Source organism: Cucumis sativus, chromosome 4, assembly GCF_000004075.3.
Source record: "Cucumis sativus cultivar 9930 chromosome 4, Cucumber_9930_V3, whole genome shotgun sequence".
NCBI classification, from domain to species: Eukaryota; Viridiplantae; Streptophyta; class Magnoliopsida; order Cucurbitales; family Cucurbitaceae; genus Cucumis; species Cucumis sativus.
In genome coordinates, this window is record NC_026658.2 from 14273026 (window position 1) to 14299850 (window position 26825).

At 33.8% G+C, this 26825-nt stretch overlaps 4 protein-coding genes and 2 non-coding genes across 6 annotated transcripts; 2 read left to right on the plus strand and 4 right to left on the minus strand.

Moving 5' to 3' along the window:
• Positions 1-1843: 1843 nt before the first annotated feature.
• LOC101222711 (pentatricopeptide repeat-containing protein At5g02830, chloroplastic) lies at positions 1844-7879 on the plus strand. The gene is made up of 12 exons (XM_004142058.3): positions 1844-2452; positions 2833-2920; positions 3687-3891; positions 4352-4459; positions 4650-4814; positions 4918-5505; positions 5968-6033; positions 6165-6245; positions 6462-6559; positions 6868-7078; positions 7190-7250; positions 7432-7879. Exons 1-12 carry the CDS (start codon positions 1891-1893, stop codon positions 7746-7748), a joined length of 2550 nt encoding a protein of 849 aa, XP_004142106.1. The 5' UTR covers positions 1844-1890; the 3' UTR covers positions 7749-7879.
• A 523-nt stretch (positions 7880-8402) lies between these two features.
• LOC101222473 (DNA topoisomerase 6 subunit A) lies at positions 8403-10316 on the minus strand. Its single transcript, XM_004142057.3, has one exon. It carries the CDS (start codon positions 10094-10096, stop codon positions 8834-8836), a length of 1263 nt encoding a protein of 420 aa, XP_004142105.1. The 5' UTR covers positions 10097-10316; the 3' UTR covers positions 8403-8833.
• A 460-nt stretch (positions 10317-10776) lies between these two features.
• LOC101222237 (thioredoxin-like protein AAED1, chloroplastic) lies at positions 10777-15006 on the minus strand. The gene is made up of 9 exons (XM_004142056.3): positions 14705-15006; positions 14487-14628; positions 14351-14396; positions 13646-13705; positions 13372-13408; positions 12849-12928; positions 12662-12753; positions 11743-11803; positions 10777-11197 (listed from the first exon to the last, which is right to left on the minus strand). The coding sequence occupies exons 1-9, from the start codon at positions 14901-14903 to the stop codon at positions 11138-11140; spliced, it is 777 nt and encodes a 258-aa protein (XP_004142104.1). The 5' UTR covers positions 14904-15006; the 3' UTR covers positions 10777-11137.
• Positions 15007-16374: 1368 nt separating this feature from the next.
• TRNAD-GUC lies at positions 16375-16446 on the minus strand. The gene has a single exon. It is a non-coding gene; the product is annotated as a tRNA-Asp (tRNA).
• Positions 16447-18424: 1978 nt separating this feature from the next.
• Positions 18425-18496, minus strand: TRNAD-GUC. The gene has a single exon. It is a non-coding gene; the product is annotated as a tRNA-Asp (tRNA).
• Positions 18497-20454: 1958 nt separating this feature from the next.
• Positions 20455-22586, plus strand: LOC101221997 (adenylate kinase 1, chloroplastic). The gene is made up of 4 exons (XM_004142055.3): positions 20455-20879; positions 21026-21166; positions 21580-21852; positions 22054-22586. The coding sequence occupies exons 1-4, from the start codon at positions 20556-20558 to the stop codon at positions 22195-22197; spliced, it is 882 nt and encodes a 293-aa protein (XP_004142103.1). The 5' UTR covers positions 20455-20555; the 3' UTR covers positions 22198-22586.
• The last annotated feature ends 4239 nt before the right edge of the window (positions 22587-26825 follow it).

A 26825-nucleotide genomic window follows, 5' to 3' on the forward strand; every position in this document is an offset into this window, starting at 1 on the left:
AGATCGGAGCGGCGTAGACTGCACTTCGCGGATGGAGACAGATCGGAGCGGCGTAGATCCACTTCGCGGATGGAGACAGATCGGAGCGGCGTAGACTGGCGCTTCGCAGATGGAGACAGATCGGAGCGGAAATGGACACCTGAGACAGATCGAGGCTGCGACTAATCGACGCGACGAGGATGACGGAGACGGTTCGAGATGTGGCGGAACAGCTGCGAGGCGCGATGAGGATGCGGGATGGAGACGATTCGGCGGAACAGCTGCGACGTGGCGGAACAGCTGAGATGTGGCGGAACAGCTGAGACGTGGCGGAACAGCTGAGATGTGGCGGAACAGCTGCGACTAATCGGCGCGACGAGGATGACGGAGACGGTTCGAGATGTGGCGTTCACAGGTGGTTGGCGGCGGCGGCGGCGGCGGCGATTGAGATGGTGCCTGAAAACCCTAGCTCTGATACCATGTTGAGGAATATACTGAAGAATATACCCTATTTTGTTTATTGACCAAAGTTATGTATTTATACAAGGGTAATTACCTAAATTAACTAAGCCTACTTTATTTACATTAACATAATTACCCAAATTAACTAAGCCTAATTTATTTACATTAATAACAAGAATGGAAAAATTACCAATGAGACCCCGGAAGAAAATAATGCACAATCTAGAAGTTGGTTTATTCAGCTTATATTCAGTTCTCTTTGACACAACGACCTTCTCCCAAATCTATTTGGTTACAATCTTCCATTACTTCTTCAACTACATAAGAAAATTGCAAAATAGAAAGCATACGATACTCATCAACAACCAGTAAAAAGAATCGAGAACCATCTAAGAGATGGTTTATTAAGACCTTCGCACCCATTTTCGTCTCATCGGGCTTCAGGCTCTGGACATACTTCGTCACATTTCGGCTCAACGAACCCAAGTAACTTATCCTTTGAAAGCTTCTTCTTCATTGCCATATCGCCCTTTGATCGTTGCTGCGGCGGCGTCTCTTATCGGCGTAAGAAACAATGTCATCTATTTTACGGAATTAAATCAAAATCTATATATACATATATCATCAGGGTTTAATTTTCGATGGTGTTCAATCGAAAACCTAATAGTGGAAAGTCTGATGGCATCGATTTCCAGTGGGTACATGATGAGCAAGAACCAATGGTTCATTGATGGAAGAAGACATGATGGAGAAGACAAACTTCGCGCGGAAATTAGAGCCTTTGAACTCTGCCAGTGGCTCTTCCCCCTTAAATAATTATTTTAAATTATAAATGTACCCCGTAACTTTCCATTATATCAAAATAACCCTTTGAACTAAATTGTTGCAATTTCTTTTTCTTTTAACGTGACTATATGCTCTAATATTTTGAAAAATATATATATAATTGTAAAAAATAGTAAAATTATAAAGTATTTGGCTTTTCATAAATATAAAAAAATCGTAATGAACTTCTGTTTTCGTGATATTTTCTTACCATAATTTTTCCATTCAACTTTACATACCATTAACTGTAGGTGATTGAAGATTATAAAATAGTACTCAGTAAAAAATATCACATTGGTATGACAAAGAAGAAAAGGACTTTCATTTATGGGACGAGAATTTAAATAATAAAAATTGAAATATAATAATTTTAAGAAATTGATATTTTTGTTAAAAATGATATTTAAGTTATGGGTATAAAATATCTAAAGAAGGAACCATGGAAACGGCGTCGTATTGGTCTTAGCAGCACCACCAAACAAGCAAACAAATCGTTGCCTTTCAAATTCAATCCATTACTCAAAATAATAATTTATTCCCACAAAATAAAAAAGAGAGAAAAAAATGTATAAAATGAAATGAACTGAAAAGTTCAGAACTTCGCTCGTTAACCGTTGGCTAAGAATGCGAGTCTTCCTCATCCTCGGCTCTTCCTCCGCTTCCATTGCCGGACCTCGCCGCTACCGCCACAGCCACTGCAAAGCTCCCAAATCGTCTCTATCCAACCTATCTCCTACCGGAACGCATTTGCCGTTCTCTTCACACACCTCCACTCGCCATTCCCCTCCAGCTCTTCTGTCCTCCGTTGAATTGGACATTGCCGGCGCCTCATCCGGCGGAAGAATTCCTATCCAACACTATGCCGGTGTCGCATCGAAGCTCGCCGAGGGCGGGAAGCTTGAGGATTTTGCAATGGTGGTGGAAAGTGTGGTCGTCGCTGGTGTTGAGCCCTCGCAGTTCGGTGCGATGTTGGCTGTTGAGCTTGTAGCGAAGGGGATATCGCGGTGTCTTAGAGAAGGAAAGGTATGGAGTGTCGTGCAGGTCTTGAGGAAGGTCGAGGAGCTTGGGATTTCGGTTTTGGAGCTTTGTGACGAGCCTGCCGTAGAATCGCTGAGGAGAGATTGTCGCCGTATGGCCAAGTCTGGAGAATTAGAAGAACTTGTCGAGTTGATGGAGGTTCTTTCCGGTAAGTTATGGAATTTGTTTTGTGCTTACTGTTCTTTATCAGTTTGCAGGAAGGAATATATTGAAATGTAGTGTCGCAGACTGGACATTGTCACAGTGATGGTAAAGAGTAAAGACTGGAAGAAGAAATTGGATGATTGGAACTAATAATTCTAGGAGGATTTTTTTTAGGAATTTGAATGTTTGTTCCTTACGAATTTTTTACGTTTTATGAGTTGAAGGATTTAAATTTTAGTGTTAAAGCTTAGCATACATGAAGTACGAACTTGTTTACTTGAATGGGGGAACTAATCATTTATAAACGACCTGTTTTAATCAATGTTTATGATTGGAGTTCTGATGCGTAATTTGCATTGCTTGACAACTACCTACGTTTTTCAGGTTTTGGTTTCTCAGTCAGAGAAATGATGAAGCCGTCCGAAGTAATTAAACTGTGTGTTGATTACCGTAATCCTAAAATGGCAATTAGGTAAACCTTTTACTTTTGTCCTTCAATGAATTTTCAAGAAATTTAAATTAACCGAAGTCTACTGTAGGAAGTCTGATCAAAGTCTCACATTAGATGTGTGGAGGGTTGTTGTGAGAACCATTGTTATTAAAGTCGTGTCCTTGACTTAGCCACGATTGTGTACAATCATAAGTGATGAATAAAAGTGGTAATCTCAAATAACATGGTTATAGTGATCAAGCACCTTGCTTCAAAATTGAAGAGCTTGCTTGAGTAAGAGAAACTTTCATCGAAGCAAGAGATGTGTAAAGACATGTGAGGAAACTATAATATCCTATGTTCGACAGAAGAATTAATGGGAGTGCAACCAAAGTCTCATATTAGATAGGAAAGGGAAAGGTCATGAACGAGTGAAACTGAAAGCAAATGTAAAACCAGAACTTAGGTCTAAAGAGAACAAAATCATATCATTATGAAGATGTGTGGAGGATTGTTGTCCTTAGCATAACAATCCTAAGCCTAGTATATGTTATATATATTTGAGGCAACATATGTTATATATATTTGGAGCTGTTTTAACTGAAAGGACTTTACCAGAAACATGGAGGGGGAGGAACTATTGCAAAAGTTATGTTCATAGTAATTTGGTCTTTAGTTGAGAAACCATTACTGAAGTTAATGTTTTTAGTCGTTCGGTTTTTAGTTGATTTGGAAGTTATCTTAATTTGCGTTTGGAATTCTGAGCAGTAATCGGTGTTTTTACTTCATCTGTAAACCAATAATACAGGTATGCTAGCATTTTACCACATGCAGATATATTGTTCTGTACAACTATAAATGAATTTGGAAAGAAAAGGGACTTGAAATCTGCTTACATAGCATATACAGAATCCAAGGCTAATATGAATGGTTCTAATATGTACATCTACCGCACAATAATTGATGTGTGTGGTCTCTGTGGCGACTACAAGAAATCGAGGAACATCTATCAGGTATTGTTCTAACTGCAATGCAAAGTTCAACTTTTATGCTTATTACTTTAGTTTCATTTTTCCCCTTTTCATGATTTGGGATGATATTTCATCCCCCATCTTTGTGGTTCCTTACAAGCGTATGGTAGGGTAGTTCTTGCTCGATTGTCTATTTAGAAATGGTGGTTGTAGTTTATCAGCATTCAAGCAGTTGTAGTTTATCAGCATTCAAGCAGTTGTAGTTTAGAAAACATAAAGTATTGTTGACAATCGGTTTTAACATCCTTAGTGTGCGACACAAAGACTATCATAAATTATAGATTTCGTCAAATTACAGTATTGAATGTATTTATTCGATGAGTAGCAGCTTTAGTTTTAGCAGGTTAAAAAGTACAACTTTCTTTGTAATTTTGTCGAGTGCTGATACTATAAGTGATTTAGTAACAGAGATTGAAGTTTTCTATTTATCAATTTTCTGCAGGATTTGGTCAATCAGAATGTCATCCCGAATATATTCGTTTTCAACAGTCTCATGAATGTAAATGCCCATGATTTGAACTACACATTTCAACTATACAAAAATATGCAGGTAATTCGTCCCTTTCTCTCTTCACACACACACACCAACTGAAGAACAAAATAAAAGATCAAAGACACGGAGTTCCTTCATTGTTACTCAACATGTTCAATGCATATACTCTGTTTAAGCATATGCTTTTGGAAGACTGAAGATACAGAGGTCATAGACAATTATCTAATATCAGTATTCATAAATTCAGAATCTTGGTGTACCAGCTGATATGGCCTCGTATAATATCCTTCTCAAGGCCTGTTGTTTAGCAGGAAGAGTTGATTTGGCTCAGGACATTTACAGGGAAGTAAAGCATTTGGAAACAACAGGTGTGTTGAAGTTGGATGTCTTCACCTACAGCACAATTGTAAAGGTGACAGATATACTCCGCAAATAAAATTCATGGCTAAAGAACCTACCAGTGAGATACTGTGGTACAGTATCCTCATACCTGAGGATTTACTATTATTTTTCAGGTTTTTGCAGATGCAAAATTGTGGAAAATGGCACTTAGAGTCAAAGAAGACATGCAATCAGCTGGAGTCTCCCCAAATATGGTGACCTGGTCTTCGTTGATAAGTTCATGTGCTAATTCGGGTCTTGTTGAGCTGGCTATCCAATTGTTTGAAGAGATGGTTTCAGCAGGCTGTGAACCTAATACTCAGTGTTGTAATACCCTATTACATGCTTGTGTCGAAGGTCGCCAGTTTGATAGAGCTTTTCGTCTATTTCGCTCCTGGAAGGAGAAGGAACTCTGGGATGGTATAGAAAGAAAAAGTAGCACCGACAATAATTTGGATGCAGATTCAACATCTCAATTGTGTAATACGAAAATGCCTAATGCTCCATCTCATGTACATCAAATCAGCTTTGTAGGGAATTTTGCTTTTAAACCCACAATTACAACATATAACATTCTAATGAAGGCTTGTGGTACTGATTACTACCATGCTAAAGCTTTGATGGAGGAGATGAAAAGTGTTGGACTTACGCCCAATCACATTAGCTGGTCAATTTTGGTTGACATATGTGGACGATCTCATGATGTGGAAAGCGCTGTACAGGTGAAAAATGCAGTTCTTTTTCTTGAATAAGTTGTTTTCCTTTTAGCATTGCCATTGTTTTTGGTTCAATGTACTTTCCGTTGTTGAAATTCCATTGCCATTGCACATGTCTATCCATCTACTGTTCTCCCAAAAAACTCTTTCCATGGCCGGGAAGGAAAGAGAAGGGAAGGGGGATTCTAATTCTAGACTGGTGTGGTACTGTCGAATCCTTCTATGGTTTCTCCCTTCATTCTTAGAGGATGTTTAACTTTGTTTTTGAAAATCTGGCTTCTTTTCAATAGACTTTCTATTTAAGAACTTAGTTACCAAAAATGTTTATATTCTTGAGGAGAGTATTGCGCTCTAGCATTCCCATGCTAATTTGGTTAAGAGGCAGAAGCTTTTGCTTTTGAAAATAATAATCAATCTCCAAGTTTGACAGTAGTATTATTTCACTTGCAATCTTTATTTTCAGTGCAGATCTTGACAACTATGCGAATGGCCGGTGTCGATCCTGATGTTGTTGCATACACGACAGCTATCAAGGTCCCAATCTCTCTTGCCGTACTTGTTCTCAAGTCTAACTATTGTTACTAGACTGAACAGTGACGCTCACACATCATCATATGTTAGCTACCTATTTTTTTAAAACAGCCTTGTCTTCGGCAATGATATAGGTTTGCGTTGAAGGTAAAAACTGGAAGCTGGCATTTTCATTATTTGAAGAAATGAAAAGATTTGAGATACAGCCAAATTTAGTAAGTACTGATTCATGCTTCCTTTGGTGTTATGTTATATCTTATACACCAAATAATGTGAAGGAATACTTTAGGGTGGTTTAGTTACACATCGTTTCTTTGCTAGACTTTCTTTTCTTATGATAGCTTAAAAAGAATTATTACGGAACAATCACTCAAACAAGTGGAAAAAGAAAAAGAGAGGAGTCAATAATCATGGTAGCTTTCTTTTGGCAGGTGACCTATAGTACACTTCTCAGAGCCCGCAGTACGTATGGTTCATTACACGAAGTTCAGCAATGCCTTGCTATATATCAGGACATGAGGAAATCAGGGTAACGTTGACACAATTAATAGATATCATTCTCCTTCTCTGTAGTGGAACCATGTTGAAATCCAGTTACCGTTGCTGATTTTTAGTCTCTTGTTCATGTTGATTGGTATTAAAATTCCCCACAATGAAGTAAAATAAAACAATATTTCATGCCCTCAAATACTGAAATAGTAAGGATTATTATTTCCTTTCAAAATAAAGGTTTGTTTTGGGGCATCATTCTTTTAGCTTGGCAAGCCTTTTTGCAATGCCTAGACTCCATTATTTTCTTTAGATGTAATGGAAATTATTCTAACTGAAAATTTTCAGGTTCAAATCCAATGATCATTATCTCAAAGAGTTGATTGCGGAGTGGTGTGAAGGAGTTATACAGAAAAACAATCAGCAGCCAGTTGAGATAACTCCCTGCAACAAAATTGACATTGGGAAACCACGATGTTTGATTCTTGAAAAAGTTGCCGACCATCTGCAGAAGAGCTTTGCCGAAAGCCTTACAATTGATCTTCAGGAGCTAACAAAGGTCTGTGTAAACAGCACAAACAACTCATCCTTAAGTTCGCAAAGTAACCTTTGATATTTGTAATTTGAGAACCCACCTGCATGAGACTAATCATCTTCTGCATTTCATCAGGTTGAAGCTCGAATAGTTGTTCTTGCAGTTTTACGAATGATCAAGGAAAATTATGCATTAGGTATTGACATATTCCTTAGAAAAATATACATACTACCATATTTGAACAATATCTATTTGCCACATTCCATTCCAGGGTTTGTTTTTATGAATACAAGGGAATAGTACTTGAGGAAAGCTCAGCTGCATCTATTACTCTTAAGGAATAGTTACTTACATTTTTTTATCTATCTTGGCTGCAGGAGAATCAGTAAAAGATGATATATTCATCATCTTAGAAGTGAATAAAGTTGAAACAGATTTAGTTCCACAGAACTTCGAGGTGAGAGATGCAATAACCAGACTCTTGCAAGATGAATTAGGGCTTGAGGTTCTTCCTACAGGACCTACAATTGCTCTTGATAAAGTACCAAATTCAGAAAGCTCAAAAATTTCTCATACAACAAAACTGAAGGGAACTATGGGAAGGAATAAGTACTTCACTAGGAAACCAGCAGATGTACAGAGGCTAAAAGTCACCAAGAAATCACTCCAAGATTGGCTGCAAAGAAATAGGTAATAGTAGAAAATGCAAAACTCCCACAATGATTTTTTGTTTAAGATATAACGATGATGTTCAATATCTTGTAATTACTTTTCTTTTCCTGTATAGCAGTATAAGTAATCTTACTCCATGGTCTCTCTTGTAAACTCCAAATGAAAATCTTTACCGTCATTCATTAATAAAAAGGTATACACCCCTTTTGTTCAACTACTATGTTTTCTTTTCATGAATAACCAAACTTTTATTGGGAAAAGAATGAAAAACGCATAAGGGTGAAAAAGAAAAAAAGGAAAGCAAAGAAAAGCCTACGAGAAAGAGGCAGAATCTACAAAAATGACATTCAATAGCATATAATCACAAAAATGTTCTACTGGGTAAGGCATCACACCCTCAACTAATAAAAGATTCTAAGTCTCAGCCCACATGTTAGAACTCAACAGAGACACCTACTCTTGTTCTGGTTATTAGTTCCTATTTGAAAAGGTTACAACCGCGATAACATGCGGATTGAAGAGACTGAGACTGGATATCAAAATTCGAAAGAAAACTAGTGTTGCATTATTTGATCAGCTTTATTTTTAAATGAGAAGCCAAACTTTTCATATGCAGAATGAGACAACTTGATACAAAACCTTACCAATAGAAGGGTCAGCGCGAAAGAGTAAGAAAGAAAACCAAAAATAAACACTAGTTTATATTCCTTCAACTACATATCTCTACTTAGGACAGAATTGTTTAGTCTCCATTTAAATAGAAGACCAACCCTAAGAACATGCAGATATACAATGAGATCAGCTTTAAAAACTGCATTTAACTAACCTCTAAGATAAGCTTACCTCATTGATATCAGGATCTGTGATTTCAATTCTTCTTGAATATTATGCCACTGCACTCAAATAACTAAAATAAAAGAGCAACAAACATGAAATTGGAAGCAAAAGTATGTATTCTAATCCTTCCTGAAAGCATGTATTTCTATACCTTTGAAAGCTGGATATGATTTGGTCAGAAATAACATTATCCTGATCATTTCTCAACTTTCATAATGTTGCAACAGAAATTCAACAATTGATTACAATACATACTAACAAACTCTTAGGTCACAGCCAATCCTTCTGCTGCAGCTTCAATGGCAAATAAACCTCTGACAAATACTGAAAACCAAATGAACTCAATGCTTGAATTTCAGCCTTTTGCTTTGTTTTCACCATTAAACTGAGCTCTTCAACCCAACCAGGATTCTTCTTGACAAAATCTTCCTCTAACAGATCTTTCCCAGTCTTAATATCCTGCTCTGTCATTGGTAACCTGCACTGCTCAGGTATCTTATATTTATCCAAATCGCTCGGCCTAATCCCCAGCCACTTGATATCAGGAGTAGTCAAATTAGCACTGTCATAAGACATATTCTTTGATCCACACCCATAGACAGATAGAATCTTCAACCCATATGGATCACTGTCCACAAGGGCAAGCACTGGGAGCTTCAGCTCCATCTTCATCTTCCTCAAGAACAATCTTGTGGCCACATCTGGCTGTCCCTTAGCCGTCACAATTATACATGGAAAACGATTGTAGAATCTATCCTCAGCTAACCTAATATAAGCAGCATCTTTCTCAACTAAGAGTATAAACAATGCATCACTCTGCATATCTCCAACTCTATCAATATTTGGTGGAATCGCTTTTCCTCCCATACCCATTTTAGTACAATCTATCATATCTCCATTGTCACTAAAAATTAGTCTTCCCACAACCACCCCTTTCTCTGCAGCAATCACATTGAGACTCGACCTTGTACAACCGAGAATGCAAGAAACATCATCAAGCACAGAATCTGACTGAGTCTGATCCTGGAAGAGCTTCACATCCGTGTAGAACAGATCTCGCTTGGTTACGTGGATGTTTTTTATGCAGAGCTGGTGGACAAGCTGAAGAATGCGAGTAGTAATGGTGGATTTTCGGACAGTAGAAATATTGGCGTAGGGACGGAGGGCAGTTTTATCTTTCAAAACGATTCGATCGAGCTCTGGAACGTACAACTGGTTGGCCCCCGATCGAGAAGGAACGTCGAAGGCAAAACCATTGCCGGAAAGAATGGAACGAGCAATTTTAAGGATCACAGACTCAATTGTGGCTTGCACGGACGAAAGCGAAAGATCGGTCACCTCGCGGCAGGAGGAGGAGAGGCCGAGGTCGTCAAGGGTTTTGGATGAAGAGGAAGATGAGGCAGTGGAGGCGTCACTGAGCTCTTTGAGAATTTGAAGAATGAAGGAATCAGGCTTGAGTTTGTTCTTGAAGGGAAGTTGAGCTTCGTCTTCGGAATTCAGTTCAGATCGCCGGCGTTTTCTCTTGTCGGCCATTGAAATGGAGGGAGAGATAAGAGCGATTGAGACGGGAAGAAGCGGGAAATGACTCTATCTGCTCTATCTACTATTTAGGGCTTCAAGTGAATTGAAGTGGTGATAGAGCAAAAAATAAAATAAACCAAATAAAATAATAATCATTTTCAAATATACCAAAATTAACTAAATTATTTAACATAACAAACTTCCATACATTAACACAACGCTAACTATACTCGCGAATGTTTATTATCGATAAAATCTAAATTTATTATATTTTAAATATAGATTTTATTATAAAATTCTAATTGGTTTGGTCCAAAATTTTTGTAGGAAAGATAGACACATTTTCAATTTGACTAACTAAAGGATCATAAAAGAGTAAGAAGAAATAGTAGGGTTAAAAAAAGGAAGAAGATTAAAGAGATTTTTTAGTATAATTTGGGAAATTTTTAATCAAATTATACCAACTAAAATTAAGTCTTTCTGACGGGACAATAATTTAATTATTTAACTTAATCAGTATAATCAGCCAAATAAATGAACATTAGACTCAAAATTTATTCCCATATTTGTATTACTGTGTAAATTACAAGATAGTTAATACACATAAAATTCTCTACATTAAGTTAGTAAGGCATTTTCATTGCTTCAATTTTCCAACTCCATAATTTGCCTAGAAAGAAAAGGTCACTCCATTAGTTTTAATATTTTCTGAGTTTTACTCAATATATATGCTTCTGATACGATTTTGCATGATTCAATAATTATTCGAACACTTTCCGGCCCAATCTGAAAATACATAGAAAATGAACTTCATTCACCTGATTCTCTAACTTTATCATCCATATCTACAAGTATTCATAGTATACTTCAGATTATAAAACTAACTGCTCCCTTGATAAAAATTATATATACTCTACTTTTTCCTTCATATCAGTTTTCATTTTCAAGTGGGGTATTAATTTCAAGGTGTTTTGGTTCCATAATTACTACCTTATTGCAAGCCAGCGTTTAAGGTAGCACTGGATCTTGGCAGTGTGAGAATCTATCTCAACTTTATGAGCAACATGCCTTGAGAATTTCTTGGATATCTGGATCATCCCCAGCTTCTTTATCCTAAAGTTTAGAAAATAATAATATTAATAGTAATAATAACAAAAGTTGACTATGTGAAGCTTTACATCTACCAAAAGATTTAAAAGGGGTTTTCAGAAAGTTACAAAGTTTATCTTAGATTCAACCCTGAAGGCCTGGGGTCGGAGTTTTATTGTTGGTATTGGTATTATTTTTCCTGTGTTGGGAAATCTTTTGGATATTGTTTTACCAGGATAATAAAATCGATAAAAATCATTGATTTGGATTTTATCATAGCAAAAAATGTTATGAATTTGACAATCAGAGATAAACAGAAAATGTAAATTGTAGAAGTACGACACAAATGTTTATATGGTTCACTAACAGTATTATATATAACAATGTTCATGGGCAAAGGGAGAGTAGTTGTATTATTAGAGAGGAAGTGCCAAAGTACTGATTGCATGGGTGCCTCAGGAACTAGAGAGATGATATATAATCCAATTCTCTAAATCTTAGCATAAAAATAATAGATTCAAGATATTCCAAGATAACAAATAAGAACAGATATAGGAAAAGTGTCATACCTTGTGAATGTAAGAGATGTTATTTTTACCGGGACCTGCAACTATGATGCCACCTTGCTGCCTGAGAATGGCACGAATATATTTTCTCATTAAGCATAATGAGAGAGATGTGAAAAAGAAACGACTGATCAATGAATCTAAATTCTTTTGATCAATAACCAAGTCTTTTGGGTACTGAAACTATATTTCTTAAGACATACAATGATGAGTTTCCCACAGAAAGTGAGAAGACTATCCAAAGTGAATCAGTGATTGTGATATATTATATTCAACATGAGTCCTCCACTTTAATCAAATGAATCGAGGACATACTCAAATGTAAGTTTGCTTAAGTGATAAGGTAGAATATCTCAAGATTAGGGGATCTCACTGCCTGTTCATGTCAGCTCATGGAATTTAATCGTAGTTCAAGGGTGTAGTCATAAATCTGAATTGCCATTTTTACTCTTTATAATGAACATGTGAGAGCCTACTTAGAGATATATTAAGATTATTAAGTAGGTTAATAGCAAGGGCAGGAGGATCATTGGCTAGGGGTACTTTGGTTATAAATATAATATGTTAGGGTCATTAGAGACGTGGATCATTTTAGTAGTAATTTTCATGGTCAAATTTGGGAGAGTGTAGTCCTCTTGAAAAGCTATGATTTTGAAGTTTCTTCAATGCAATATATATTTTTATCTTTTAGTGTTTTTGTGCCGCTGGCTATTCTTGAATTTTCCTAACATTCTTATAGTGGCACATAAAGGAAAGAGTTATGTATTTGCCTAATCCCTTGACGGTGAGGAGGTGAGTTCATTGAATCATCATTCTTCTTCTTCTATTTTCTTTTCCGACTCCTCATTGTTTAACACGGTTTTATAACTTTCAAAACAATGGAGAGATAGAGAGAAATAAAACAGTTAGAATTTTCAATTACCAGCCCCCTCTAGTCACAGTGTCCTTTTGGAAAGAAAGATTCCAATCTTGCCGATAGCCTTCCATATATAGCTCAATAATCTTGAGACCCGCCTAAGTATAAAGTCATACAAGCAACCAAGGTAAGCACCACAATCTGTTATTGCCGGTGAATATTAGTTTACTGTTATACTTAACTCCTAACCTACTTTGGGAGTAAATGTGGTTGTAAACCCAGAGACAAAATTTAGAGCCTCGTATGATGAATGAGCAGGATCAGCATAAACTTCTGTAAAAGATAGTACACGTTCATCAGTCGGTCAAAACAAAAAACCGTCCCTGCTTATTCTAGATTACAATTCTAAATACATACATAACTGGTTAACATCGATTCAGAAGAAAGTCAATAATCCAATCTTACTACCAAAACTTATCTAGATCTGCTATCGTTCTTACCTAATATTGTTTTTAATTTTATCCATTCTCAGGTCCTCAACAGAAATACTTAAAGATAAAAAAGACAACTGAACTTCTCTGATCAGATCAACATATGGTTCAAAGGAATATTTATTGAGAATAAAATATCTAACTAGCAGTAGCCTAACTAGATAACTTCCATTACATCCTGCACATTTCTTCATCAACACCTGATTGATCTCTATTATATAATGTACACATAAAGAAGCCACAAAAACTCGGTTCCAAAATTTTTCTACATTGGCAGAAACTTACCTCCCTGAAATTTTGTTTGCTCACTGAATGCTTTTGCCTACATCAGATTGTTAACATTAAGTTAAATAAGGATCAATAAAGTGAACCGACAGATTTTAATGGGAGATAATGATGCAGTGATAATCTACTAATGATCCATAACCATACGGTCCAACTCAAAAAGATAAAATGGAAATAATGTGGCTTAACAAATAAAGTGTGTCGTAATCCAAAACCCAATACCTAATAAAATCCCCAGCATTCTGCAAATTATTCATTGAGACTAGTTTCATACCTGATCAATGCTACCAGGTCCAATCAGCACAAGAGCCACACCGGATGCATCCAATAAATCCTGCTACCATATCATGAACTGTGTGACTTAATTCTTGAAAATATGTTTTATATATATGTTGTGTGTGTATATTTGTATATGTATAATCAAATTAATGGTTAGATACTAATTCTATTTTCACCATAAACAGTACAAAATTATAAATGGAGCAAGCTAATTAATTTGATCAAAGATTAAGAAGGAAAATTACTTGAAGTGAACAATATCTCCAAAACATATGTATTCAAATTTTTTTAGTATTAACACATGAGATACCATCATAAAACCAACCGACAATGGGAGGAGTAGCTTGTGGTTTTATAAAATCTTAATTTATATTATGCAAGATCCTCAAATACTTCAAAATGGTGTTTCTTTAGATTTACCATTCTTGGATTGGATACTAATTTATATTATTGGACCGTATGCTCGTTTGGACTTAATAGTTTCTCATACCATATTAAATAACATGAAGTTCCAGCTCAAAATTAATTGTGAATAGTAACATATATCCTATAAACATTGTGATCCTCAATGTGAGAATTGAGAATTTGAACCTCCAACTTCAAATGAATATGAATAAGCAATGTCAACTGCCTCTGAATCAAGTTGAAGCAAGTATATTCAATTTAAGCAACTATTGTATTGAGAACTCAGCTTCATTACCTTCTTAGATGCAAGATAATCAGCACGTTTTCGGCAAAAGACACACCTGTAACAACTTACATCTACTCATAAGCCGAAAAATAGAAATTGAAAAACTGTTGTCAATTAGCTATAATATAAAATTCAAACAAAGTACCCAAAATGACGCGCAAATGCAACAACAGCTTTCCTATCTTTCCAGAGATCGGAAATCGGAATTCCATTCCCGTTCAAGTCAAACACCTTCACCGATTCCAGTAAATCTGCAGTGTTCCCACTCTCCACATACGATCCAATTCCTGTAAACCACGTTTCATAAACCACATCCCGAAATCACGAGGGAAAAACCGTAACGCGAAGAGCAATTTAACTCACCGGGAGAACCAGATATTGCCGAGACAACGACGCCAGTTCGCCGTAGTGAGAGTCTCACAATATTGCTGCAGTGCGAAAAACTGTAATTAAAGAGAAGGTTCCGACAACGAGGAATGTAGAAGACACGCGAAGATTGGCTAGATTTCCTTTGAGGAAGTGCAGAATTGGAAGTCAGTGAAGCCGATAGAGTCCCCGCCATACGTTCCACCAAAAATGAGCGGGCGGCGGGTGCCGTCGATGAAGGAATTTTGGAGCTGAAGCCAAACGTGGCGGGTAGATGAACAGAGAATTTAACTTTTCGTACCAACAATTTTAAACCAAATATTAAGCGGACCAACCATCAATCGCCACGTCGTCGCTCTTGCAAGCACAGAGGGGAAGCTTCCAGTGGCTTTATTAATTAATAATTTGTTTAAATACTATTTGACTATTCACAGTATAATTCTCTAAAGCTCTTCAATAAATGGAACTAATATTTTCATACTATCTTACTACTATAAATTTAGTTCCTAAAGTTAATACATTATAAACCATAAAACAACTCTATTATTAAATTGCAAACTACTCTTAGGTTCATAATATTTCACATTGATATGATCAAATTAAAGTGTATTTGAATTTTCTTGGGATATTTGAAATATCGAGAGTTGTGGTGAGAGAGAAATATGCGAGATGAAACTCTCACCTTCTATTCATATTCGATATTTGGTACAATATTCAAATATATAGAAAAAATATAGATGAAAAACTATTTTCCTATATGCCTCGTATAACAAACATATTCTACAAGATTATAAAGAGGAACAATTAAGAGATTGATCCTTATACAATTAGAATGAACACCAAATAATACATAACACGAAAGCTTGGTTGTATGACTTCATGAGTTGTCTTAACCATATTAGATTTTGAAGTGTCTAATTTTGGAAAAAAAACTGAATTGATCGACAATAACTTAAAAGGTGCATTCTCAACTGTTTATCTTGAAGTTTTTATTATTGTTGTTGTCGTCAAATGCGTTTAAATAAAAACGGCTTTTTGAAAAAACAAAATGTGTCTTTTAGTCATTAATGTAATCTTACACAAAAACGCATGCTAGTTTGCTCATGGGTTTATACTGATATCATAAATTGGTGCATTGTATAACACATGGTCTTATCTTTCACACATGCTAAAAATGTTCAAATGAAGTGTTATTTTATATTTTTGTAAGACACGAGAGTAGGATTTTTTAGACCGTTATCCAATTAAAATAGTCAAATTCTTTTGCTGACCAGATAAAAAATGTATTGGATAAATCAAGCTACTTCAAACATACCAAAATAAAATTTTGGATAAACTAAGATAGACCAAATTTTTTTACTATATTTATAAATAATTTTAGACAATTTGAACCAAAAATATAATTTATTCATATATAAAGTGAGTTAATTATTCTTTTTATCAATTAACGTATTAGAATAAGATTTAGGAATGAGGGGGAAAATTAAAATAAAAAGTTTGTTATTCGAAATAAAAAGTTCGCGTTGGAAGAAGAAAACTTTGTTATTCGTTGGAACGACATGACGTTGTTGAAAACTGCCAAACTACGAATTTCACCTTCACGATGGTATGGTAGGGATGTTAAACGACAAGTCGTATTCGTAAGACCTTCAAAAAGAAAAAATTAACGCCGTTGCCGGGGATCGAACCCGGGTCACCCGCGTGACAGGCGGGAATACTTACCACTATACTACAACGACCTTATTGTTCATAACGATTCTTTATAATATAAAAAACTTTTAACTTATTCGTATAAACCATATTTATGATTTTTATATATCTACTTTGTTTTGGTTGATAATTCTCTAACGAAGAGAATGATTGCCTTCAGAAGTTTAAATTATGAAGGTAGGACGTGAGCTTCACGATATGATTTTTTATTTTAGTTATTTGAAAAAAAAATTGTTTGTACCATTTGTTTTCCAATTACAGTGTAACGAGAGTTTAGGTTAGTGTGTTAAACAAACAATTTCAATTGTTTAGTTTGGATTGGGGCATTTGAGGAATTTGCTTATTTATTTATTTTTATATTTTATGTCATTTGCCATTCTAACAATTTAAATTTATTTTTGCTATTTTTCCAATGTAAAACATATAATTTGTTATTCTTCTTCACAATCCTTCATTTTTCCTTGATTCATCAAGCTCGAAAAATGGGCTCCAACCCATTAGTTTGGTTTTTTTGGTCCAAACAACATGAAAAATAAAAGGTCTTTAACTAAGATGACATAAATTGTTATATGATTTTACATGAAAAACCTTGATTTCTAATAAATTCCACAAATATCCTAATCGAGTCTATATATTACTTAAAAGTATGGCCCAGTTTACGTATATACACATGTCTATTAATTTATTGATTTTTAGAAAATATGAATGGAAAATAACGTGGGTTAAAGTTTTGGAAATAAGTAAAAAAACACTTTAAACTTTGATTGTTCGAATACCACGGTCTTATCCTTCCATTGTATTCGCATAAGTCACCGTTGATGTTGAGAAATTTCAGCGATAAAGAAAAAGAAGTTCGACGTATGACAAAGACATCAATTTCCAATATAATATGGGTCTAAATTTCGAGGTTAGTACTGTATATTTTGAAACATGTGAGTATTACAGTATATTGAGTATATTTTAGATATTTGATTAATTTGTGAACTAAATAGGCAAACAAAATATATGTTAAGTATATTTTAGATATTCGATTAATTGGGGTATATATATACTAAATTACACAACAAAACTATTACATTTTAGGGATATATTACAGTATATATTGTTTATATAAAGTGATAATATTATAGATAGATGAAGAATGTGTTGTTTGTTATTGTTTTAGTAATATTTACTATATAAACATATGTTTAAAAATCAAATTTTTTCGAAATTACATAGTTTACAATATATTCGAAATATAAATGTTTATATGTCTAACAATTTAATCATAAACAAAATAACAAAAAAAATTATTGAAGAGACAAATTCGAAGTTCTTACTATATATCATTATATATGTGTTATTATATATATGATGTGATATATATGTGTAAGTAATATAATAGAATAAAAAGTTAACACATTATACGAAAGATGGATGCAATGGACTGACGAATATTGCAAAGAATTGAAAAAGACAACTAATTGAAAGTTTGAAAAGAACGAAAGGACGAAATAAGCCGAATACCAAATAAAAAACAATGAAGACGCCATAATTAATATAAAAAAAGAAATGATGAAGAACTCTTTGCGGATGCCGAAATAAATTTATAAGATTCTTGACGTGGCGATTAAAATAATGATATTAGTCTATATTTAATTATTACGTTATTACATGAAAATATTTTATTATTATGCATTAATAAATAGCATAGGTAAAAATGGTATCACATCCATAATAAATTTGTGAATAAGAAAATAATTTGAAATTAATTTTGAAAATCATATATAATAAATGGTAAATATAAATTTATAATTGTACTAAAAATACAAAAAATAAAATTTAATTTATGAATGTTTTTTCTAAATCTCTCTGGTTATGTATTAGAATAAGATTTATGAATGAAACGACACGTTGTTGTTGAAAACTGCCAAATTACGAATTTCACCTTCACGATGGTATGATAAGGATGTTAAACGACAAGTCGTATTGAAAGTAAGACCTTCCTTAAAAAAGAAAACCCATCGCCGTTGCCGGGGATCGAACCCGGGTCACCCGCGTGACAGGCGGGAATACTTACCACTATACTACAACGACTTTGTAGCTTAAAGAATCTTTAGGAACTTAATCATTTAGGCATACTAAGGTTAATCATGGACAATAAACATATTTTACTTACTAAAATGCAAATATAACAAATATTGGTTCATTGGTTCTATATCTGTCTTATTTTTTTTCATGTAAATTAAGTTTAATGGAGATTTAAATATAACAAATATTATTTTTTTAGTACAATCGGAGGAGATCAAACGTGAAACAATAATATTATTGTTCGTTGGAGTTTGAATTTGGATGAGACGACAGGGGTAGAGTGAACAAGGATCTTACACAAAAAAAAAATATTACACATCGAGTGAATGTCACGCTCACTGTAATACTTAGTAAATAACAAAACAAATAAATAAGTAATAAACAAAAAACCACCTATATTTTACTTACTTTTTAAGGAAGCTTGTTTTTTTGTTTATAAGTTCAATGTGCTAATCTTATTATTGTTAACTTTTAAAATCTCTTTATAATATGGTTAGTGGGACAAGGGAGTGAGTGAAAATTTGGTTAGACTTATCTATCTAACTAGACTTTGACAGTGAGGAGCTCGAAATGGGGTATGGCATACTCTTTCCTCTTTGGCTGGTCTATGCAACGTGATTAAGATTTTTTTTTTTCCGTTAATTTATAAAAGTTCGAAAAATAGACCATGACCCATTCTTTTGGTTTTTTTTGTTAATCCAAACAATGTGAAAAGTACAAAAAAAAATAAAAAATTTCCAAGCTAAGGTATGTTGTCCATAATACTAGACCTTCTGGCTCTCATTCTTGAAGTAATTTTGTCGGTTAAATTGAGCTCACTTTAGGTTTATAGTACATATGCTAACTATATATTTGTGTTAGACACTTTGATGACAAATATTATTTGACCTTAATCTAAAAAATTATAGATTTAAGTCCTATTTTGGTATATAAACTTTGTATATCCATAAACTCTTAAAAAACACTTGTTTTAGTAACGAATTTTTAAAAATAGCATATCTTCATTTAGCATTGTTATGATTTTGTTAACATATTCTCCAACGAAATGGTGAGATGACAGTGGAGGATTAGGTCACCAAATAATATAATCAAACTGGTTTTAATTTTTAATTAGAAGTCATATGGTAAATTGATTTTTTATTGGATAATTCAAAAAGTTATTTTGCCTTCAAGATTTTGATCGTTACTATTTTGAAGCGTTGACATTCTAATTATATGAATTGCACTTATTTTACCTCTTCATGGATGTTATTAACGCACAAATGTCAGTTCTATTTTGTTTATTTTACTAAATGTTAATTTGATTTGCTTCAACATTTCAAGATTTAAAAATAGCAAAAGGTGGGATATGTATGAAAGGGGTGTGAGAGATTTAGTTTTGGAATAAAAACGAACCAGGTTGGCTTCATAAATGTGGTGATTGTGCTTTTATGTTAATTAGTATAAAATATTTATAACGTAAATTAACAAAATCAAGTTGTTATACGAGGAAGGAATTCACACTTTAATCATCCAGATATAGAAATCATATCATGGTTTAATTTAATTAATGAATTAACAAAATCATCACGAATACTATAATAAGTATATTTATAAAATGTACAGACTAAAACATATATTTTTAAATTGTTTGGATCAAAATAGAACAATTTACAAAGATTAACAACCTAAATAAGATTTAAAATTAGAAAAATTGTAAAAGCGACAAAATATACAAATGGTTTCAGATTATATCAATAATAAATATTAAAAGTTATTAAAATGCTTATATTAAATGACATTGATAGACATTGATAGAAGTAGATGACTAACTATTATTATTAAAATCCAAAATTTTAGTATAGTTTATAAATATTTTAATTTATTATATTATTTTAAAAAACGTGAATTAAAATTATAAAATCTAAAATTAGCAACATCCGTTTTCAACACGCGCGCGTGGAAAATCCCGCTAAAATTCGCAAAGGATTTTCGTAACTAACGAAACCCTAATTATAAACCAAATCCTTACAGCCTTTGCCAATTCTCTTGGACGAGATCGGCGACTTCCACCACCACAGTTCCCATGGCGGCCTTGATCCGCTACTCGAAATCCTCTGCGGTTTCGTCTCTTTCATCCACTTCCCTCCTCAGGAGATGCTTCTCTTCAACTGTTTCATCTGAACTCGCATCTCCTTCTACCGCTTCCCCTTCGCCTTTCACTCTTAACCACAATCTTCCCCGGAAAGATCCCAAGGATCGCAACGTTCAATGGGTCTTTCTTGGATGTCCCGGTGTCGGCAAGGGAACCTATGCTAGTCGTCTCTGTAACCTTCTCGGCATCCCTCACATCGCCACCGGCGATCTCGTCCGCGAAGAGCTCGCATCCTCTACTCCACTTTCTCGCCAGGTAGTTTCTTTCACTGGAAATGTAATGTTTCTGGATTTGGTTTTACCTCCTAATTGCTTTTGTCTTTGGTATCGAGGCTTATTAAGTCGTCAATGTGTTCATTTACCGTTTTTATTTAAGTATTTTTTTCACCTCGATCGATGCAGCTTTCGGACATTGTTAATCAGGGAAAATTAGTATCGGATGAGATCATAATCAACTTGTTGTCCAAGAGACTTCAAGCTGGTGAGGCGAAAGGTGAATCTGGATTTATCCTCGATGGTTTCCCTCGGACAATTAGGCAAGCGGTGAGTATGCTGTGGTAAACATGGAAAGTGTTTAGCTTTTTATATTTCCATCCTCATTTTCATTTATTGACACAAAAGACCGCTAAGATTAACAAAGTAACTCGACAGCAACTGGCATGGCTGGTTATAAGAATATCATTTGGCGCCTCTGGGATTCATGCTCCTTAGATTGGTTTTAGTTTCATAGTCTTGAACTAACCCTTATGTGAAAAATGTTAGTATAGCATTTTAGTACTGTGAAAAGCTCATTTTTCTTAATGATCGCTTTAATAACTACGAGGTTGGGATATGTTTTCCCTACTGTTTCTTACCCATTCTACACTATATTTAATTTCTTATTATGCATATATCATTTTACCGACCGATCTTTACAGGCTACGTTTTTTATTCTGTTTTCTTTGCTTGCATTTTAGGAAATTCTGGAAGAGGTGATTGATATAGACATGGTGGTTAACCTAAAGCTTAGAGAAGACGTGTTACTAGAGAAATGCCTTGGGAGAAGAATCTGTGGTCAGTGTGGAAAAAACTTCAATATTGCCTCCATTAATGTGAAGGGAGAAAATGGAAATCCTGGAATGAGCATGCCTCCACTGCTTCCCCCCACACATTGCATGACTAAACTAATTACTCGGGCAGACGATACAGAAGCAGTTGTAAAAGAACGTCTTCGAGTTTATTATGAAAAGGTGACTTGCAGTTTTCTTTCATTGTGAATAACAGATATTGATATTCAACAGATGAAAATAGAACATTTTCAGAAATCTTCCAGTGCCATTCGTACTTTGAACTTTACTTTTCACTTGCCACGATGTTCATCTTTTGATCGTATTCCCTTAAATTCATGATTTCTTGTGTACTTATTTTATTTTATTTGTCTGTGGTATTAGAGTCAACCTGTTGAGGAGTTCTACCGCAGTAGAGGGAAATTGATGGAATTCAACCTACCAGGTGGCATCTCAGAGTCCTGGCCAAAGCTACTGCAAGTTCTTAACCTTGACGATTTTGAGGAGAAACTATCTGCAGCAGCGTAAATTATAGCGCTGCAAATGATTGGTTAGTTGATTATTTTCAAACATACACGACAGGCATAAACAATTTTGCAGAACAATAAAAAAACTATAAATTAAACAAACTCAGAGGTTTAAAATTCTTTTTCATTCTAAATTGTAATGTTGTTCAATCTGTTCCCCAATTGAGAGGGGAAATACTTCATTTTTTTTTGGTTGAGTAGATTCGCTGCAAACAGGGATTTGCAACAACATTGAGTATCAAGCTCTAGGAGGAATAATGTTATTGAATTCTTGTAACTTACTATTCATTATTTAAATTCTGTTCCATTTGAAGGTTTTTACGAAGTTCTGACTCTTAGTAGGAAAGAAACAAGCAGACTTTCAGTAACAAATTTCTGACATTTGACCGATTTATGGAATCTATTTTTGCAAATGCTTCTTTCTGTTTACAGGTAATATATCTAAAACCATCATTTGATCAATTTCTGGGTCTTCCTTTTGTAACCCTTGTTCCCTTCTCCTACCTTTCGCCCCCCCCCCCCCCCCCCCCCCCCCCCCCCCCCCCCACCCCACCCCACCCCCACCCCACCCCACCCCCGTAATTCCTCAAATTTAAAGAAGAGTTCTAATTAGGAGGTGAGTTCAATCCATGTTGATCACTAGGGTTGGCAAAAAATTCCCTCGGGACCCATCCCGATCGGGGTGGAGAATCCATGGTTTGACTGGGGACACTAAATGGCCCCCAAACTGGTTCTGAGCGGTTGGGTTTGATTTTGGTTTCAGTTATCAAATTCGAAATCAAAACAAACCGAAATTTTTTGTTTCATTATAGTTTTAACCGAACGGAATATGGATTAGTTTGGTTTTGGTTTGCTAGGGTGTTTCTATACATGTGGGTGATATGTTCTTCCTCGTTTTGGGACGGGGCCAGTTTGGTTTTGTTGGGGTCTTTGTTTTGTCCATGTAAACAAATCAAGTTAAAACTAACTTATTGGCAATCAAGATGAAGTGGATATGGTAATCTAGCTAAGCGAGAGTAGAATAATTTGCAGCTGGCCGAGCTGGTTGGCTATAGTGTTTGCCAAACAGTAAGTTTACACAGCTGCAGACATTGAATACAAGGGCACTCAATACCAGCTCTTGACCACTGTAGTTCTGTGGTTCAAGATAGTATGTGCTCCATACTTTGTAAGCTCAACATACAGCACATCAAACTCAACAATGGAAATTCAAAATTATTTATTTCATTGTCAGTGCATATCATGCATCGTTATACTTTGTGTTCTATTATTTAGTGTTTTAATCAAATTGCATCAGTTTGAATCTTGAATTATCGTAATTGCATCATTTTGAGTTTTTGAAAATGAGGCTTTGTTTCTCTCAATTTTTGGTATAGTTTGCATCTTTCATGAGTAAAAAAAGGGTTCAGCGGTCCAACTTTGTCAAATTTCAAAAACAGAAATAAGTTAAAAAAAAAATTCAAGTTTCTTGAAATTGGCTTGTTTGTTTAAAATGGCGATAAAGGGTAGCTAAGAACGTAAGAAATTAGTGATGAAATGGTTTTTGTTTATAGCCTTAATTTTCAATGGTCCAGATAAATATGCCATTTAGGGTTATTTTCATTTGATTTCTTTTTCAATTAGCTCGAAATAAAAAAGTTCAAAATATATCTTCAATGTTTTAGTATCAAATTTTTTTATTCACACTTGGTTCTTTTTGTTTACATTAATTCTTTTATTCAAATAAGTTTCATGCATGTATGCAAGTTATGTCTTATCAATTTACAATGGAATTCTAGTGGGTTGTACTAAAGTTTAGGGATATACATTAAATTATTTATAAATGCACGTTAGGTATGTGGTTTTGCTTTGTTTATTAATTATGCAAATGATTCTATGATACACATTTAAAGAGCAAATTGAGAATATTAATGTAGTCTTGGATAATTATGAAACTTTGGTATCCATTATCAACACGATTTTGAGTCAAAGTGAAGCTTTTAATTGAGATATTGTTATTATATTTTTGTGTGAGAATAGAATAGAAGGTCACATCTTCAAGCTCTACCTTGTGAAAAATCTACCTTTGTTCTGGGAAGGAAAAATAAAATTCTATATCATTTTTATAAGAACATTTTTAATTGCAAATGTCAATGTGCTGCTCTATGGGTAATGTTTCTTTTCCCCTCTAAGAACCTAAAATGCTAATGGAAAAATAATTAGGATTTGCTCTCTTAAGGTGAAGGAAACATGTGAAGTGCCCCACTGTTTAAAGTGTTTTTCTTTTTATAACAGATTGAAAGCCATTAATTAGATTGTATACTCAATTTGTAAGTATCAAGACAACAGCAAAATCAATACGTCTTTCTTCCATTTAAACATGGTTCAATCTATAACTGAGGTCAAGATTTTAAATCCTACCTCTGCATGTGGTCAAGTTAAGAAAAGAATAAACCAAGAACAGTACTTTGTGTGTATTTTGGACTTTACTTAACCCCTTCAAATTGATGCAATTGCATTTTTTGTTTTCTTTTAGAAATTGACATGTTCGATAATCATTGCGTTATTGAAAATGGGGTTAATTAAAAAACTTCAAGAAGTGGTTTCTCTTGTTCTGTTTATATTTTATTTCAATCTGTAGATTTGGTAGTTGGTGAACACTCCTCAATTCTTACATTTTTGTTTTGTTTTTTTCTTTCTTTATTTTATATTTCAAGATTTATTACTTTTATTTCTCTTACAGACAACCCAGTTACGATTTTTCAATATATAAATTTTGTGAATTTTAAGATATTTGTTTAGTTTATTATAATACTTTTTGGGATCTTGGCATTTACATAATAATATAATTAAAGATTTGAGAATATAGCCTTTAAAATTTAAAACAAATGACTTGAGTGACAATTATTATTGATTAATTTTATTTCGAAACCCATGTGTATTTGATGATTATTTTTCTAATCTAATGCATGTTATATATATATATTTAGAAAAATTATGAAAAAAAATATTAAAGTGGACAAAATATTTATATCTGTATAAGAAAAATGTCATTTAGTGATTTTTTGATGCAGTTTAAACAGTTTGACTTACTTTTGTTTAAAAAACGGTTGAAAATATAATAAAATTTCAAAATCTATAAATGATAAATACTTATGGGTATTGTCTCTCATTAATAAATTATATTTGAATTGTAAAATTTGATCAAAATTAAAAAAAATAATACAAGAAAAGTGAAAAAAAATGATTACGTTTATGTTTTATTTTTTTTTCAAGAAACATAAAAACGTGAATGGTTATCAAATATATTTATGTTTTCTGTTCTAAAAAAAAAGAAATACAAAGCAAAAAACATAAACGGTATCAAATAAACTTTTAGGTTAGACAAGTGTTACTCAAACAAACGTCACTTACCCTCAAAATTGGTGTGTAATTCCAATTAAATTTTCATTTTAATTATGATATAATGACACAAAGTCGTTGTAGGATACCAGCTCTTGATTTCAATTTTTTTATTGGACCAAATACTCATTTAGGTTTTATGAACTACAATACAGTATTAGATAATACGAAGTAGAAATGTTCAAATAACTTGACAACCCGAACTACCAAACTCAACCCAAATTGTAAGGGCTAGGTTGGGTTGGATTGAATTTTTTATATTTTTTGTCGGGTTTGGTTGGGTTCGAGTTACATTTTTTAAAATCCAGGTTGACCCAATATTATAATTCATACGTAGTATTATGAAGTTTTTTTATAAATTTCTTTTTTGTATTAGATGTGCTAAATTTTGATATTTAACCTTTGAGTTCCATATAAGTTTTATGAAATTTTAGTTATTAAAATGAGTGGTAAACAAACTAAAGTATTTTAAGTTAATAAACAATATACTTAAGAAAATAAAAGAATAAATAACCCAACCCCAACCTTGGAAGAATAATATTGGATTGAGTTGGAGTTAGTGGCGGATCCAGAAAATTTATTGAGTGATAACTAAACATTTTGAAATTCTTTACTTTTTTTGAATTTTAATTCAAAAATTCATTCCAAGATCAAACAATTTGATATTGCAACAAAATCTTCAATCAAATTCTCTTTTAAATCCATGCATAATTCAATTTTCTTACCATTTTTTATTCAATGATAATATTTGATGTAAGCCTAAGTCCATGACTCATTTAGTCACTTACCACCTTGGTATCAATATCTACTATCTCCCTCTTTTGTGAGTTGTTCTCCATTTCCCCTACAATTTTCTCCCAATTTATTTTTAATAATTTATCTTCCTTTTGCTACTAATCTCTATATTTCCAAGCATTTCATTCAAGAAAAAATCGACCACTCCCTTGGGTTCGACACCTTTGTTTACTTTTATCTACCGTAAAATCAATGGTAAACTATAAATAATTTTTCGTCAAGGCGTTTAGATAAGTATGATAACAACCTTACCTACTATTTGTATAATTTCTTTTTTGCTTCTTGCATGTCAATTCACGCCTTGTCAAAAATGGCGAATGAGAGCTGACAAACATAGTTACCACTAAACTGTTTATAAATATTAACTATTAGTTGGTTTTGTTTATCCATACTATATAAAAGACAATAAAGTTGAGAGGGGGCTCGAACCCTCCCTGAGCCTATACTAAATCT